This window comes from Saccopteryx leptura, chromosome 9 (assembly GCF_036850995.1).
Source record: "Saccopteryx leptura isolate mSacLep1 chromosome 9, mSacLep1_pri_phased_curated, whole genome shotgun sequence".
Lineage (NCBI taxonomy): Eukaryota > Metazoa > Chordata > Mammalia > Chiroptera > Emballonuridae > Saccopteryx > Saccopteryx leptura.
The window spans coordinates 10,922,393-10,938,093 of record NC_089511.1 but is presented as its reverse complement, the minus strand read 5'-3'; the positions used below and the strand labels follow the sequence as shown (position 1 = coordinate 10,938,093).

The window sequence follows — 15,701 nt, the reverse complement described above, 5'->3', positions numbered from 1 at the left end:
AAATATTGTATTTGTTCCCATTTTGTTTTTTTACTTTAAAATATGTGCAGTGTGCATAGGGATTTGTTCATATTTTTTTGTTGTTGTTCATAGTTTTTTTTATAGTTTGGCCCTCCAACAGTCTGAGGGACAGTGAACTGGCCCTCTGTGTAAAAAGTTTGGGGATCCCTGCTCTTTTTTAAAATTTTTATTTTATTTTTTTTTAAAGGGACAGAGAGAGAGAGTCAGAGAGAAGGATAGATAGGGACAGACAGGAACGGAGAGAGATGAGAAGCATCAATCATCGGTTTTTCGTTGTGGCACTTTAGTTGTTCATTGATTGCTTTCTCATATGTGCCTTGACCGCGGGTCTTCAGCAGACCGAGTAACCCCTTGCTTGAGTCAGCGACCTTGGGTCCAAGCTGGTGAGCTTTGCTCAAACCAGATGAACCCGTGCTCAAGTTGGCGACCTCGGGGTCTAGAACCTGGGTCCTCCGCATCCCAGTCCAACGCTCTATCCACTGCACCACCGCCTGGTCACGCGGGGACCCCTGCTCTTGAAGATTGATTGGACTGTTCACAGCTTTGGAGATTGGGAACCAGATAGATTCTACTGAGAAGCATATACACATTTTAAAAACTGGGCCATACTTTTTATCTAGTGATAATGTCCTATCTTGTGATTATGAAGCTGTAGTAAACTTCTTTGTACTTAAATTTTTGTTCTTGCCCTTTATTATTTTCCCAGTAAATTTAGAATTAAGTTGGTTAGCTAAAGTCAGTATTAATTGCCATTCAGAAAAATTATGCACGTACCAGACTAGTAGAATTTATTTCCTTTCATTGAGCACATTCTTTGATTACTTTTTTGCACCATTTAATCTAATATTGTTCTTATATGACCTCAAGTCTTCTAGGCTTAGTAATGGCAAAAGGCGGGATTCAAACCCACATTTCTTAACTCCTGAATCCACCTGTTTTTAGTAAAGCTAACAACCTTTGCATGTAGTACAATCAATAGGGGGAAGAGTTAGGGGTAAAAGTAATGGAGAAGTCGTCCTGAGCTGGTATGTTCTCTGTGCATTAACTAACTTATTCTCCCCTTCTCCAGGGTTCTCTTGGAACGGTTGATTGTAAATAGGCCACATCCTTGGGGTCTTCTTATTACCTTCATTGAGCTGATTAAAAATCCAGCATTTAAGTTCTGGAACCATGAGTTTGTACACTGTGCCCCAGAAATTGAAAAGTAAGTTAAAAGTCATTTTTTAATTGTCTTAAGAATGAAATTAGAGAATGAGAATCATTTGATGGCTCCTGCCTGGGTGGGGAATTCAGAAAGCAACAGTGAGTGCCAGAGCGAATGGGACACAGTATTGTCAGGTCTGAACTTTTCTCACAGCTCGTAACTCTCCTCCCTCCCTCAGGTTATTCCAGTCGGTTGCACAGTGCTGCATGGGACAGAAGCAGGCTCAGCAAGTAATGGAAGGGACAGGTGCCAGTTAGACTGCAGCTCGGTCATACGCGTGTCAGCCTGGATGCCCCACAGCGCCCAGTCCATAAGCTGGCGAGGAACCCTCCAGCTCTTCCTGACTTTCCCAGCCCTTTGGTTCTCGGGTGTCTGCCCCAGTTACTGTTTGGGTCAGCTTCCTGTCTATGTGGGCACGTTCCAAAGTTTAAATGCATTTTTTTGACTCTTGGCCAAAATTTAGAAAATGCTGTGAATATCATTTTGAATTTATGTAAATATATGACAGAGAAAACTTTTGTCTGAAAGTTCTTGGTTTTGTGCAAAATGTGTCTGGTACATAAACTGGTACCTGCCCAGCTTGAAGAGGCTGCTGCTGCCATGCATTTGTCTGGGGACAGAACTCCACGTCTTCTGACATTTCTAGTGTCCCAAAGAAGTAGCAAAGCCAGTTTAAATATTATGTAATTTATTTTTTTTATGTGGACAGGGGACCTTGAAAATCACAAAGTTGTTTTTAGTGCGCCGGGCAGCTGGGAACAGCTCAGTGGCAATCCCCCAGACCTCAAGCTGTCTGCAGAACAGAATGGGTCCCTTCTGCAGAGGGAAACCGGGCCAGGCCTCACTGAGGACAGGGAACCAGATAGTATGAATTGCCCACCCCTTTGTCCCAGGCTAAGCTACAACAAATAAAAAGGACCAATACAGCCCCTTTTGTAAGGATTTTGAATGTTTTGTAAACGTCTTATTGGTCCAGTGCTGTATCCTAATTCCTGGGCTTTAGCTCCACTACTCCTTGTATGTGTATGCATACTGTCAGTGCAAACATTAAAGTCATGACACCCACGTGAGTCCCCTGTGCCTTTCCTTGGTAGCAGCAGCCAGTGCTGGTGGTGAGGAGCAAAGTGGACAGCCCAGCCCTGCAGAGCCTCCCGGGGCCTTTGGGAACCACCAGCTTCTTGCTGAATGGTAGTTCTCCCACTTCTGGACATGTCTGACATGTTCAAACAGGCAAAAAGTGACTTTTTACTATTAATATTATAGTGGTTCTTCCCTGTTCCTTTTCAGCAATAGAAAATTGTTAGAGCAAGTTTCTATGGTTAACAATTACAAAATGCCCTTTATTTTTAAAAGAGAGTAGAAATAAATTTAAAACTTATCCCACTTACAGTATACCTTCCACCTTTAAAGGCCGTCAGGTCCAAGATTAAGTAGTAGAAAATCTTACAGGAGGCGGGCTTGCACGCCATTGGTGTCTTAGAGTTTCTGCCCTGAGGGGGAGTTGTGCCATCTAAAGAAGCTTCAGGCTGCTGGGGAACTAAAACAAATGCTCTGCCTGCCACTGACACAGCTTATTAAACAGGAAACAGTCTTAAAAAAAAAAATCAAGCAACTTGCTGAAAATAGACATAGTTATTAAACACTATAAGACCTTTTTATTATCATAGTCACATTTCTGCTGATTCAAACAGAACAAAACAGCTATAAAGTGTATTAGTCTAAAAAACCCCACAAACTGGCTAACTGAAAACAAACGTATTGATCCTAGTGACAATCAGCAGATGTTCAAATCTTTAAACATGCCTGGCCTGTGGTGCTGCAGTGGATCAAGCATCAACCTAGAACACTGAGGTCGCTGGTTTGAAACCCTGGGCTTGCTGCTCCTCCCCTTTCTCTCCTCTAAAATGAATCAAGTCTTTAAAAGAAAAATCCTTAAACATGTCTCCTTACCTCAGAGTTCATCCTAGCACACCTTTCCTCCTGTTGGTATTTCATAAGAAAAGCAAAACAAAAGACCCACATTTTCCTCCTTTTCAAGCATCCGTGAATGGGAGCTTAGAATCCAGTTCCTGTCCAGGTCGCGTGTGAGCGACAGGCCCCGCCCCGCCCGTCAGCGCCAGCAGTCGGTGCAGGATCACCTTCTGACCATAGCGAACCTGCAGTGCCTGCTGCTCCCTCCAGCTGAGTCCGGCGTAGGCCTCCTCATTACCGAGCAACTCCTGCTCAGTTTTTAAGTCTGTGGCATAGGCTTGCAGGGTCAACAGAACACTGTCCCGAAGAAGCCTCCTCCACGATTCTTTGAGCTGGGGGATGTTTGTGATTGTCAGGCTGTCCTCTTCCCTCTCATCATCCCATCCATCTTGGTCCTTCAACTCTCTGAACTCCTCAGCAGGCATGCACAACACCTAGGACAGGGGTCCCCAAACTTTTTACACGGGGCCAGTTCACTGTCCCTCAGACCGCTGGAGGGCCGGACTATTAAAAAAACTATGAACAAATCCCTATGCACACTGCACATAATCTTATTTTAAAGTAAAAAAACAAAACAGGAACAAATCCAATATTTAAAGAACAAGTAAATTTAAATCAACAAACTGACCAGTATTTCAATGAGAACTATGCTCCTCTCACTGACCACCAATGAAAGAGGTGCCCCTTCCGGAAGTGTGGCGGGGCCGGATAAATGGCCTCAGGGGGCTGCATGCGGCCCGCTGGCTGTAGTTTGGGGACCCCTGACCTAGGAGCAACCATGGGGCCCTTTAATTCGGACATGCTACCTGTGGGTTTCTGAACCGGATGTAGAGAAGACAGCCTACGTTGGGTGCACTCGAGTCTCCTCTTCCCTCCAACCTTCCCCCACCTGGCTTTAGCTCAAAAAACGTAGGCTGCCTTCAGCAATAAACAGCCATTTCCAGCCCTTTACCTTGAGTGTGGCGGCCAGTTCCTCTCCGGTCAGCACCTCTTCCCTGCCAATCACAAAGGCTCCCTCTTCCCCCACCATCTCCAGTTTGCACAAGTAATGCCAGCGCTCGCACAGCTGCTGCCTCTCTGCCTCAGTTTGGGTCCCTGCAGATAAAGGAGCAGCGTGGAGTCTCAGTACACCCTAGAGCCCACTTAGGCTACCACCTCGTCTGCAGAAAGCATCTACTACTTAGCGGAGCACCGGGGGGGGGGGGGGGGGGGGGAGGGGGGCAGAGGCACATCCATGTGTCCGAGGTTGAGTTAATCACTCACCCTGTAGTGCTGCCTCACGAACTGTCACCATCTGGATGTCAGCTGTGTCATCTGTGTTGTCAGGGTATGGTTCAACAAAACCATACATGTGAATCAGTTGCCAATTAGCCATTTGCCCGTAAGTGTTGAAAATCTCATGGCCTTTAAGAATGGGCTGAGTAGCCACCATCCGAAGACAATTCTGGAGTGGGAAGGGAGAAGCTGGGACCAGGCCCTTCCCAGACCAGCCCCATGATTACTGCCCTCTTAGGAAGACCTTCCAGCAGGTATAGTCCAGCCCTGGGACTGAGGCTATGCCCACCAACAGTAAACCTGCCACATAGTAAATAACATATTATCAGCCCTGGTATCATCTCACATGGCTGACCTGCTGTCCACACTGGTTCCCTGGCACTGTGCAGACCTTCTAGCACCAAATAAATGATGGTAGTCAAGTTCATGAGACTTAACCACAACTGAGAGCTTTGAGATATTTCACTGGAATATGTAAACAAATACATACAGGAGCTAATTTCATCTCTTTTTCAGGATGAGGAAAGTGGAGCCCATTTAGCCCAATGACCAGGCTGCCACAAATGACAGGCACTGGTTTGAATTATGCAAATAGGAACAAGAACTGGGAGGGGTCCACTCACTGGAGAGTATTCTAGATTGGCATTGTGATTGGCTATGTGGTTTAGTATGTCTGCAGCAGGCACCATCAAAGGGGGATTGGGCTCCTTTTCATCCTCCTCTTCCTCCAGTGGTTCCTGAAAGCTACCAGAGAGAACCTGGCTAAAGCTCAGTGTAGGGTGGGAGGCTAGGGGTGGTCCACTGCTCTTTTCCCTCTTGTCCCTCAGCCCTGTTCCGAAGAACATCCTGGCCCTGGACACATGGCTCAGTGGATAAGGCATCATCCCAAGGCACCAAGGTCAGGGGTTCCATCCCCAGTCTGGGCACATAGGAGAAGCAACCAATGAGTGCACAATTAAGTGGAACAAAGAACTGATGCTTTTCTCTCTCCCCAACTCTCTCAAATTGGGGGGGGGGGGGGGAGTCCTTCAAGGCTCTGCTCACTAACCTGTAGGCCATCACAAGAGCCACTAGCTGGTGGTAGAGTTCCAGGGAGCGAACCTTGGGGTTGAAAAGGTCAGGGTGGGCTTCCATGAAGGGCAGCACGATGGAACAGTACTCGCTGCGGATGTTGGCCAAATCCTTCTCCACCGCCTCGGGTACCCCCGTGCCCTGCAGCAGCCGCCGGCGCTCCTCCTGGGGCCTGAGTGAGACCGCACCCAGGTTCCCTCCACAGCCTACCGGGACTCGTGCTAGGAGGTAACCTGTCCCAGGCCAGGGCGGTTCCAGCCCCTCCCATGGCTCTCACCAGAACATGGGGTGCTCCAAGCGGCCCAGCTCGGGCCACAGCGCAAAGTAGGGGCTCCAGCGTGAGGACGGGGCCTGCAGCTCGTGCAGCAGCGCCAGCAAAAGTGGCACCCAGCCCGAAGGGCTCTGCAGCGCGCCTCGCTCTAAGGGAGACACGGGTGAGCGGCCGGCGGGCCGGCCCCGGTGTCCCCCTGTCCCCCGCCGCGTGCCCACCTCGCTCCAGCAGGCCGCTGATCGAGCAGGTGTACTGCGACAGGAGCGCGGCCCGCGGCACCGCGAACAGCAGCTCCCCAGGCTGCACGCTCTCCCGGGCCACCATGCCGTAGCCGGCCACCGTGCCCCGCCGGCTCACCGCCACCTAAGCGGGGGGAGCAGCGCATCAGAGCTGGCCGCGCCCACCTCCGTCTCCCGCCCCACTCCCACTCACCTTGGGACTCAGCTCCAGCCCCACGCGCCGGCACCAGCTCAGGAAGCCCGCCACCGGATCCGCGTCGTCGCCACCGCCCACAGGCCGAGTCACCTAAGGCAACCGAGCACACTGGCGAGGCCCCGCCCCCGAAGCCCGCTGGGGGCGGGGTGACAGCGACGCGCACGCAGGAAGGGCTCGGGGTGGGGGAGGGGACTGAGAGCCGCAGGGGGTCTGCGGGACCGAGGAAATGGAAGGGACCCCCGCGTCGACGGACTACGGGCCGAGCAGCGAGGCGCGGTGGGGGGTAACGGGCCCCACGGGTGGGCCCACACCGGTCGCCCGCGACTTACCCGCCGGCGCTTCTCCCGAGTCGCCATGGTCCGCAGAGCGGCACGGCGCTTCCGGCGTCCCTGGCCACGCCCCCAGGCGGAGCCATGGGGGCGGGGCTTACACCCCGACCCCCCACGCGGACCACGTGAGGTGAGGATCCGGTCAGAGTACACACCGAAGATGAGTAGGGCTTTGTACCTAGTCCAATCAGAACACCTAAGAACGTCCTTCTGTGAGTCCTGGTGTCCCCAGCTGGGTATAGAAATGTGAGGTCGGGTGCAGGCAAGACCTGTCCGGGTGCTACCTCCAGCTTTGTTTTGAGTCAAGCACAATCCTCCCCTTTGGTCTCCGACAGCAGAGACCTCCCGGTGAAGGACAAAAATCCGTTTTCTGAATGCGAAGCGGAGGGCCTCGCGGCTGCAGCTGTGAACACACCAGATGGCCGTCGGCCTGCTTTCTTCATCCCGAATACTCGTTACTTACAGCCACCGTTTTCATTTGCTCAGTGTCTGTGTGTGTGTGGGGGGGGGGGGCACGCACACAGGGCTCACAGAACTAGAATAGACCCCCTGCCATACTCGCTAGTATATCCCTGTTTTCATTTTCTGCATAGTGGGTGTTTATTTTTGCTTGCTTTATTAGCTGACACAGAGCAGGAACTCAGTATCTATTGGGTAAATGGCTGACTGAATCAGAAGTGGTTCAACATGAGGAAGAAATTGCCATGCTCTTACAATTAATAAAATGATGCTGCAAATGCAGAGGTTACATTAGAGCAGGGGTCCCGAAACTACGGCCCCCTGAGGCCATTTATCCGTCCCCCCCACCCCGCACTTCTGGAAGGGGCACCTCTTTCATTGGTGGTCAGTGAGATGAGCACTGTATGTGGCTGGGCTACAAAGTGCAGCGTGGCTCATGTACAGTACTACTTCCAGTGACGCGGGAGGCAGGCATCATGGCTCCGGAAGCGCGTCATATCACTTGTTATGGCTAGCAGTGACAAATATGGAACTGAACACTGACCATCTCATTAGCCAAAAGTAGGCCCATAGTTCCCATTGAAATACTGGTCAGTTTGTTGATTTAAATTTACTTGTTCTTTATTTTAAATATTGTATTCCCGTTTTTTTTTACTTTAAAATAAGATATGTACAGGCCCTGGCCGGTTGGCTCAGTGGTAGAGCGGCGGCCTGGCATGCAGAAGTCCTGGGTTCGATTCCCGGCCAGGGCACACAGGAGAGGCGCCCTTTTGCTTCTCCACCCCTCCCCCTCTCCTTCCTCTCTGTCTCTCTCTTCCCCTCCCGCAGCGAGGCTTCATTGGAGCAAAGATGGCCCGGATGCTGGGGATGGCTCCTGGGCCTCTACCCCAGGCGCTAGAGTGGCTCTGGTCGCAACAGCGACGCCCTGGAGGGGCAGAGCATCGCCCCCTGGTGGGCAGAGCGTCGCCCCCTGGTGGGCGTGCCAGGTGGATCCCGGTCCGGCACATGCGGGAGTCTGTCTGACTGTCTCTCCCCGTTTCCAGCTTCAGAAAAATACAAAAATAAATAAATAAGATATGTACACTGTGCATAGGGATTTGTTCATAGTTTTTTTTATAGTCCGGCCCTCCCAACAGTCTGAGGGACAGTGAACTGGCCCCCTGTGTAAAAAGTTTGGAGACCCCTGCATTAGAGGCTTGTATTCTTAAGTCAAGTAATGCCAAGGTGTGGGGCAGCTGTGTTAGGCTTGCTCATGGGGTTACCAGCTCCAAGCACTTTGCCTGATTGGTACATGAGTGCGTGGCTGCACCATGTGTATATGGCCTATATAACGCTATGAGTGCTTGTGCTTGAGAGAGATGGGCGATGATGGGGGATTATGGATGTCGGATTGCCTGCCTGCCACTGAGAGACGGGCCATTCTTGCCATTTGTTTGCCTGAGAGGCAGTTTCCCCTGCCTGTGTGCTTGTCTGCCTTTATGAGACTTTAGCAAACAGAATGACCCAACCTTTTCCGGCTCCACAGTTTTTCTCCTGTCTGCCAGAATTCAATGTGAACCTGCCTGAACTCGGGCACCTGCATTACACAAGGCCAACTCCCCATTTGGCTTTATTGGGGCTAAATCCCTTATCCTGAGGCTGTTTCCTCAGCTGTGAAACTAGCATAATGAATATGATCCTGTAGAATTAATGGAAGGATCGGTAGGATACTGTGCAGCACAAGTGGAAGCGTGGAAATGGATGGAGACGCCTGTCCTCACCCTGCACGCTCAACCCCACCAAGACCCAAGAGGCACCAGCCTAAACATTGTCTCTTCAAAGGCTTCCCACAGTGGGCATGACACCACCATACTTGAATTCTTCTTAGTTTCTTTATTAGTTTTTCAACACAATTAAGTCTACGTTGACAAGGGTTTTTATTTGTTTTACATTTTGTCATTTCCGAGTCTCATGACATTAGCCACTAGAAGACACAAAATTAGGTTCCTCACTCTGTACAGAGAAGGAAATAATAAACTCCATTAAAAGTTCACTTGGACCAAAGAAGATACAACCTCAATGGAAAAAACACACATAGGAGGACCCAATATACATACATATATATATAATGTATAGATATTTATAGATATCTCATCTGAAAGAACACAGCAAAAAAAAAAAAAAAAATCCACTTGCAGTGCTATCTACAGTAAGATGAATTCTACCAGCTTTTCAAACAGTCACATTCGATAGTCAAAGGAAGCACGTGAGTGAATAGAACTGGGACAGACTAACACTCCACCAGGCTCTAGAGCAGTCTAGCAATGGCTTAAGATTATAGGAGGTGGGTGTATGTGCAGAGGAAATGTGGATGCAGGTGTCCTCCCGGCCTCAGAGCACCCCCCACACACACATGCACCCCAACCCTTAATTTTTCATAGCTCTCTCCCTTCTCTTTTTGTTTTGGGGCTTTGTGGCATTTGATTGAGGCTCCGAGACAAATGGCTTCCGTTTTCCGGGCCTGGAGAGTCTACCTGATAAGGTGGGGGATGGGAACTATATGGCACAGTCCTGGGCATTAGGTAGCAGGAGGGGCTGGGGTCTGTGGGCAGCTTTTCTCTTCTGCCTGGCCCTGTGCACTTCAGGAACATTCCCCTACCGCCCCAGGACCCAACAAACCCCAGCCCAAGCCACTAAAACAGGCTGAGACGGTGCCGAGGCCTGGGGAAGTCTTGCTACCCTGGACCAGTACTAAATAAACTCTCTTCCTAGTGATGCCCAGGTGAAACACTGGCTTAACTTTACCAGAACCCTCCCTAGATACACCATATTTCTGGCAGCCTTGGCCATACTGTCCTCCATGGAACCTGGGGGCAAAAAAGGGATCTATTGGGACTCTCAGCCACTGCTCCCTGTGGCCACATGCTGGCTCCCAAAGGCAGACAACACGAAGTTCTCAGGGAGACACCCGATCCTCACTGGCTTTCCCAGCCTTTCACCTCAGCCCCCCATCAGGTCCCTATGGAGATGGAAGACCAGGAGACTTTCTGCTTCAGGGCCTTGGCTCAGAAATGGGACAGGGCCAGGAGGTGGCAGAGTGTATGTGCTGGAAGACAAGACACAGTCTGTAGGGCTCCTGCCTTCAAGGTACTCTTCCTTAAACAGAGAAACCCCACTTCGGCCCCTGCCTGCCTGGCCCTACAGCACCAGCAAACCAGCCGCCTGGTCGGAGCGCCCCCTTGTGGCTACCGTTCAGATGATTGTCACATGTGCTACCCAGACAAACATGTGCTTGGTGAAGGGGATGGAGAGGAAGGGGGCCTGCAGAGATCCAGAAAGGGTTCAACTGCCACAGCTTCCCGCTGCCATCTCCTGGTTCTCACGCCAGGTCCTGAGCTGGACCCCGCATGCTTGCTGTCTCAGCACGCATCAGCTCACAACCCCAGCCCACCTGCAAACCTGCCTGCCCAAGAGGGCCCTCCCATGCTTTCTTTAACCCAGGACGTTATCCTGGATCCTGGATCAGTCTTTTCTTAGCTGATCCCCTTCCTGCCCAGGCGGTGGGGAGTTGGAAGAGAGGGGCCCGAGTTAGCCAAGTCAACAAGGTTAGTGGGATGGGGCTGGGGCTGGGGGTGGGGAACCATCCGGAGACTGTCCTGCTGTAGCATCTGAGAGATGTAACCCCATTGTCTCCCCTTCACCCTCACAGAAATAAACAAAACAGAAAAGGAGCTGGCGCAAGGATGGCAGTGGGACGTCGAGGCGGGCGGGGACACGTGGGCGTCTTCAGGGAACCTAGGGCTTCAACAGGACACCTCCATGGTGTGGTTGACCTGGCCCAGCCCTTCGCTGCTCTCTGAGTGGGTGCAGGCCTGTGGGCGGCTGCCATCCACTGAGCTGGCACTGGTGAGGGACGCGGTCCGAGAGCGGGCGAGACGGGTCATGCTGGCCGAGGGCACTGTGGACAGAGGCAGGACCGGGCGTGAGGGCCAGGCGCCAGCAGGCTGGAGAGGTATTCACGCAAGCAAAGCGGCCAGGGAGACCTGTTCTTCCAACAGCACAGGGCCCGTCCCAAGCCAGGGCTCTGACGTCCTGCTCTGTCAAGCCCGAGGCATGCAATGCCCGCGACAGTGAGTGAGCCAAAGGGACGGGGGGGGGGGGGCAGTCCGCAGGTGCCCGCAGGACCCTCTCACAACAGCTAGCCAGAGAGATGCGGCCAACGGGGTGGGAGCGGATCAGACACACCAGAGCTGGTGTGAGGATGGGACATGGTTTCAATGCTGCCTGCCATGGAGGAGGGTGGAGCCAGGGAGCAGAGCGACTTTTGCACAGGACAAGCTGTGGCCACCTCACACTGCCCTAAATCTTGTTTCTGCCCTCTTACGAGTTTCACAAGCCAGACTCGGCCTTCCCAAACTCAACCGGCCACCTGTTCAGTTAGGACAGACGTGCAGGCCGCCCCTGCCCCCAGGGCAGAGCCTGGGCTCCACCTCTGAGCCAGTCGGTTCCACCCGCCTGAGCTCTGGAAGCCACACAGTCCAAGGCAGCCTAAAAGCGAGACCGCTGTCCAGCCCAGCCGATCTAGAGCCCTAAACAGACAAAGCCCACGCGGCCCGGGCTCCGTGGACAAGCAAGAGTCTTTGGGCTTTGGAGGGTAGCAGGGCACAAGAAGGTTCCAAACCACAGCAAGACGTGGCCAGCTCCGCACAGCGCAGAGGAAGGAGCAGGGGGAGTCTGGGGGGCGGGGTCCATGCATCGGGGGCGGGGCTACAAGGCTACCTGCTCCTCCACTCAGCCTTCGGTCCTTCAAGTACGCAACTAAGAGAGAAGATAGAGCCAGAGAGGGGCGGGGGTGAGGGGAGACAGAACTCGGGTGAGAAGCGGCAGGGGCGTTGAGATGGCCCAGAGGGGAGATAGAAGAACAGGCACGGAGGGCTGGGGGCGGGGCAAGAGCCCAGGAAGCCCACTTCTGCCCACCCACCAAGCAACAGCCACAGAAGGAACCACACACACAGCACGGACTGATGGCAGCCTGGCTCTGGGACCCCCGACAACAGATGGGGGCACTTATCTCACCCCGTGCCTCTCTAGCCTGGGTTGTGGCACTGAGCGGCTCCTGTCGACATGGCCTTCCGGGCCATATCCTAGTCTCAGTGCCCTGGCCATTCTGCTAGGTCTTGGGGCCCCAGGGCCGGAGGGAGAGCTACTCCTGAATGGGCCTCCCTGCCTTCCCCCGCAGGCCTGTCCTCCCACCAAGGCCCAAGCTCCTGAGGCCGAAGTCTGAGGGGAACAAAAATTCAGGGGCAGGGAGCTTGCTTCCAGATATGTGTGTGAGTGTGCGAGCGCACGCACGTGCGTGTGATGGGGTGCTCACAAGCACAGTCTGGATCTGAGCGCAAGGGGAAGTGTGGAGATGGGAGGGGTGGGAGGCGGCCAGTTCACCCACAGCCCTCAGGGCCCCAGATCTTCGGAATGCCGCGCCCACGTTCAGTTGCTATCTGCTCCCCTAATGCCCAGTGGTCCCATGTGCCTTCCCTGGTCCCTGGACACCAAGCCCACTCTTCTGATGCACCACCTACCACCTGTGACAAAAGCCCATCTCCTGTGCTGCAGGCTGGCAGGGGGTGGGTGGGGTACAGGACAACTTCGGGCAGGCTTCCCCACCAGGCTCCAGCCTGGGTCCTGGTCCCCCAGACATCGGAGAAGAACCCCCACCCCCATAGGCCTAGCTATGCCCTGGTGCCCCAAAGCCTCCACAGGGCTCAGGATAGCTGGGCATGGCCTGGGCTGATGGATGCACAAGGTAGGTAGGGTGCCCTGGCAGGTCTTGTGTGTCCCTGACTGCAGGGGAGCGCATGGTAAGAGTAACCCAGCATCCAGGGCCCGGAACATGGAGCTGGTCAGCACCACTGCCAGAGGCCAGCCCCGCTCTGCTGCCCACAGCTAGGCTCCGGGGCAGGCAGGTGGGCTGGGGTGGGGTGTACTTACTGTAGCCCATGCCTTGCAGGAAGTACTTGAAGGCTTCAGTCAGCTTCCCAGGCTGCAGGAAGGGGGGACAGGCACATGCTTTCACGGGCTGTACAGGATTGGGGAGAGGAGGGAGGCTTCCCCCACCCCCGGCTAGGGAGGGCTAAGAGTCTCACCTGGGTGACCTGGGGGAGCCCCCCGGAATCTGCCATCTACAGGGAAGAGAGGGGTGTGAGCAGAGCAGGGCCCACCCCACGCCTTGCTGGCCCTCACACCAGGACAGGCTCTGCCGACCAGACATACTGACCACGGCAAGGACGCCAAGCAGGCCCCTCCCTGGGGCCGGGCCCACCCACGGTTGGGGGCACTAGCCCAAGGCTGGGGAGGAGGGTCTCACCTTCAGGAAGGTCGTGGTGGTTGGGTCCAGCTTGGAGTTGCATTCAACCTGAGGACAAGGAGCCAGTTTCAGCAGAGTGGGGCAGCCCCAGCCCGGGGCTCCAGATGAGGCCCCTGCCCCATCTGTTAATGCAAGTTCCAGCCCAGGGCCGAGGCTCCACTGGTGAGGGCGGTGAACCGCGGTCGGGGCCCCAGACCCTGGAACTCGTTACAACCGCTGTGGGCTTGGTAACATCCCCACAGGGAGCGAGGGCCACTTTCAGGAGTGCTGGGAAGGCACCAGGGGCCACAGCAGCTGGCAGTGAGGCGTGGGAGGGCCAAGGGTCAGCTGCGGACTCTGAGGCCTCCGCTGGAGTTAAGGTGGCCCAGGGAGACAGCAGCTCCCAGCCAGTCTCTGCACACTGAGGCTGAGCAGGACCCTCTGTGCAAAGGCGGACCCGAGACCCCCAGATGTACTGGGAGCAGCTACTGGTCACAGGGCTACCACTGTTGTGCTCAAGAATTACTTATTTAATGAGTGACTCCGATGTTAGAGACAGGCGAGGTCTTAGTGTCTGAGCCCGAGTGGGTGGAGACAGAGGTGGGGCTGCACGGCTGGGGGCGTGGCCTGGCCCTGGCCCAGCCCCCTTATGTCTCCGGGCCTCCCGCACCGGAAGGATGGGGGTTGTGAACAGCAGTGAGGCCTGGCAAGGTAGTGGGGAGGTGGATGAGGAGCCCACCATCCTGTCCTCTGGGTTTCCCTGAGCTGGGTCAAGGACTGGCTGCTGGCCTGAGGCCTGTGACCCCCCTCACTCCTGTCTCCACCCCCGGGCACAGCACAGCCTCTCACTCACCACCCCATCCTCTGCAGGCGCATTGTCCCCGACCACCAGCATCACCGGGCAGCTGCAGACACAGGAAAAGGGTTGTCTGACCTGCGCAGGGGGGCAGGGGGGGTGGGGAGAGGTGGGGGGAAAGCGGGGACAGGCTGGAGATTGAGGGGACACTCACCGGAGTGTCTTGGCATTTGGCACCGTTCCAGGACGGTTAATGTCCAGGTCTCTGCGGCTACAGGGAGAGGCAGGGGTGGTCATCCCAGGACAGGACAGGGGTGTCTGTCCCCAACCCCCCACACGGTTGTATTTCAGCCACCCCCATCCCATTCCCTACAGCGACATCCCTGGAGGCCAGGGCTGGTGAAACAGGGAGACTGGGACCTTCTCTGCATAGATATTGGCCTTCAGGGCTCCCCATGCCAGGTGAGCCCTCAAATTCGGCTCTCCCTCCTCCACAAAGCGTTGCCCCGAGGAGCAGCACCTGCGTGGTGCGGTCCCGCCTCTCTCAGTCCTGTTTCCCCAGCGCCCTGCACACCCGGTGCTCAGTAAGCAGGTGTAGGAGAAAGGCAGGGAAGGTAGGCCGGTAGGGGCCTGGCCCATTCTCTGCAGAGCAACCCCCGAACGGGCTCCAAGGAGCACAGCTTGAAAACCACTGGCTTTAGCCAACCTCCTCCCATGGGCACAGGTCAGGTGCAGGGTTGTGGGGTGGAGGACGTCCCTCACCCCCACCGCTCCCATCGCCAGCGCCCCAGGCAGGAGGAGAGGGGAGGAGCCCAGGGATCACAGTCTGAAGCCCATTCCCTTTCTGCCCTTCCCGGCGCGGGGGCGTGATCCCGGGCTAGCAGTGACTCTTCTCGGAAGCTCACCTATCTGCTCACCTACAACCGGGGGCCAGTGTGGGGACAATGTCCCCGTGTGCCTGACCCCGCGGGGGAGCCCAGCCCGCCCACCTGTTGTACATGTTCCAGAAGAGCTGCAGGTTGGCCTGGTTGACCACGTTGGCGATCTGCTGCCGGTAGCTCTGCACCAGCTCCGAGTTGTTCACCAGCTCCTCCTGTGCCGGGAGGGGGGGAGGGGCCAGGTGGGGACGTGGGCCCAGAGGGGGTCGCGCACATGTCACAGCCACATGTCACAGCCAGACCAGCCTCCGACTACTCCTGGCAGGCCGGGGCGGGGCCCCCCAAATGTGGGAGACAGGACCCAAGGAGGGAAGGAGGGCTGTAAGACGAAGTGCACCCCGTATCCTTCAGATGTCCTTCAGGCTGAGACAGGTCAGATGCCACACAGCCCCCTCCTTCCTTCTCTTGCCCAAGTGGGCGGGGGCAGAAGCCGCTGGCATCCCTCAGAGTGGGCAGCCCCTGAGCAGCCCTTCAGGCTTCCCGACACCCCCAGCCCAGCCAGCCCTGCCCCTGTGAGGGAGGTCCCACACCCTTACCTGGCTGAAGAGGTGGGATAGCACCGTGTCAGGTAAAGTGCTGGTCAGGCCAGAGAGCTGCGGGCCAACGTGG

At 54.9% G+C, this 15,701-nt stretch overlaps 3 protein-coding genes across 15 annotated transcripts in view; 1 reads left to right on the top strand and 2 right to left on the bottom strand.

The window, feature by feature from the left end:
* CNOT1 (CCR4-NOT transcription complex subunit 1) overlaps window positions 1-1,739 on the top strand; it is an 89,488-nt gene extending 87,749 nt beyond the window's left edge. For all 9 annotated transcript variants that reach the window (XM_066349477.1, XM_066349474.1, XM_066349478.1 and 6 more), the window contains 2 exons: window positions 1,091-1,225; window positions 1,404-1,739. In XM_066349477.1, the coding sequence (XP_066205574.1) occupies window positions 1,091-1,225; window positions 1,404-1,482 (214 nt within the window). In that variant the 3' untranslated portion in view covers window positions 1,483-1,739. The remainder of the gene's footprint in view (window positions 1-1,090; window positions 1,226-1,403) is intronic.
* A 1,436-nt stretch (window positions 1,740-3,175) lies between these two features.
* On the bottom strand, window positions 3,176-6,656 carry SETD6 (SET domain containing 6, protein lysine methyltransferase). The gene is made up of 9 exons (XM_066349479.1): window positions 6,578-6,656; window positions 6,246-6,338; window positions 6,032-6,176; window positions 5,820-5,961; window positions 5,520-5,714; window positions 5,095-5,215; window positions 4,460-4,640; window positions 4,149-4,291; window positions 3,176-3,630 (listed from the first exon to the last, which is right to left on the bottom strand). Exons 1-9 carry the CDS (start codon window positions 6,602-6,604, stop codon window positions 3,259-3,261), a joined length of 1,419 nt encoding a protein of 472 aa, XP_066205576.1. The 5' UTR covers window positions 6,605-6,656; the 3' UTR covers window positions 3,176-3,258.
* Window positions 6,657-8,888: 2,232 nt separating this feature from the next.
* NDRG4 (NDRG family member 4) overlaps window positions 8,889-15,701 on the bottom strand; it is a 35,614-nt gene continuing 28,801 nt past the window's right edge. For 3 of the 5 annotated variants that reach the window (XM_066349884.1, XM_066349882.1, XM_066349886.1), the window contains 9 exons: window positions 15,629-15,685; window positions 15,144-15,247; window positions 14,369-14,425; window positions 14,212-14,263; window positions 13,380-13,427; window positions 13,159-13,194; window positions 13,004-13,055; window positions 11,795-11,833; window positions 8,889-10,973 (listed from right to left, as the gene is read on the bottom strand). In XM_066349884.1, the coding sequence (XP_066205981.1) occupies window positions 10,819-10,973; window positions 11,795-11,833; window positions 13,004-13,055; window positions 13,159-13,194; window positions 13,380-13,427; window positions 14,212-14,263; window positions 14,369-14,425; window positions 15,144-15,247; window positions 15,629-15,685 (600 nt within the window). In that variant the 3' untranslated portion in view covers window positions 8,889-10,818. The remainder of the gene's footprint in view (window positions 10,974-11,794; window positions 11,834-13,003; window positions 13,056-13,158; window positions 13,195-13,379; window positions 13,428-14,211; window positions 14,264-14,368; window positions 14,426-15,143; window positions 15,248-15,628; window positions 15,686-15,701) is intronic. The other 2 variants (XM_066349883.1, XM_066349887.1) reach the window with 1 other exon arrangement.

Excerpts from the sequence above, each read along its gene's own strand:
- SETD6 (XM_066349479.1), bottom strand. The coding sequence starts at position 6,604 with ATGGCGACTCGGGAGAAGCGCCGGCGG. Across the intron at positions 5,962-6,031 it reads CAGCGGCCTGCTGGAGCGAG|AGCGAGGCGCGCTGCAGAGC; the intron begins GTGGGCACGCGG and ends TGTCTCCCTTAG. Across the intron at positions 3,631-4,148 it reads AACTGGCCGCCACACTCAAG|GTGTTGTGCATGCCTGCTGA; the intron begins GTAAAGGGCTGG and ends CCCCTGTCCTAG.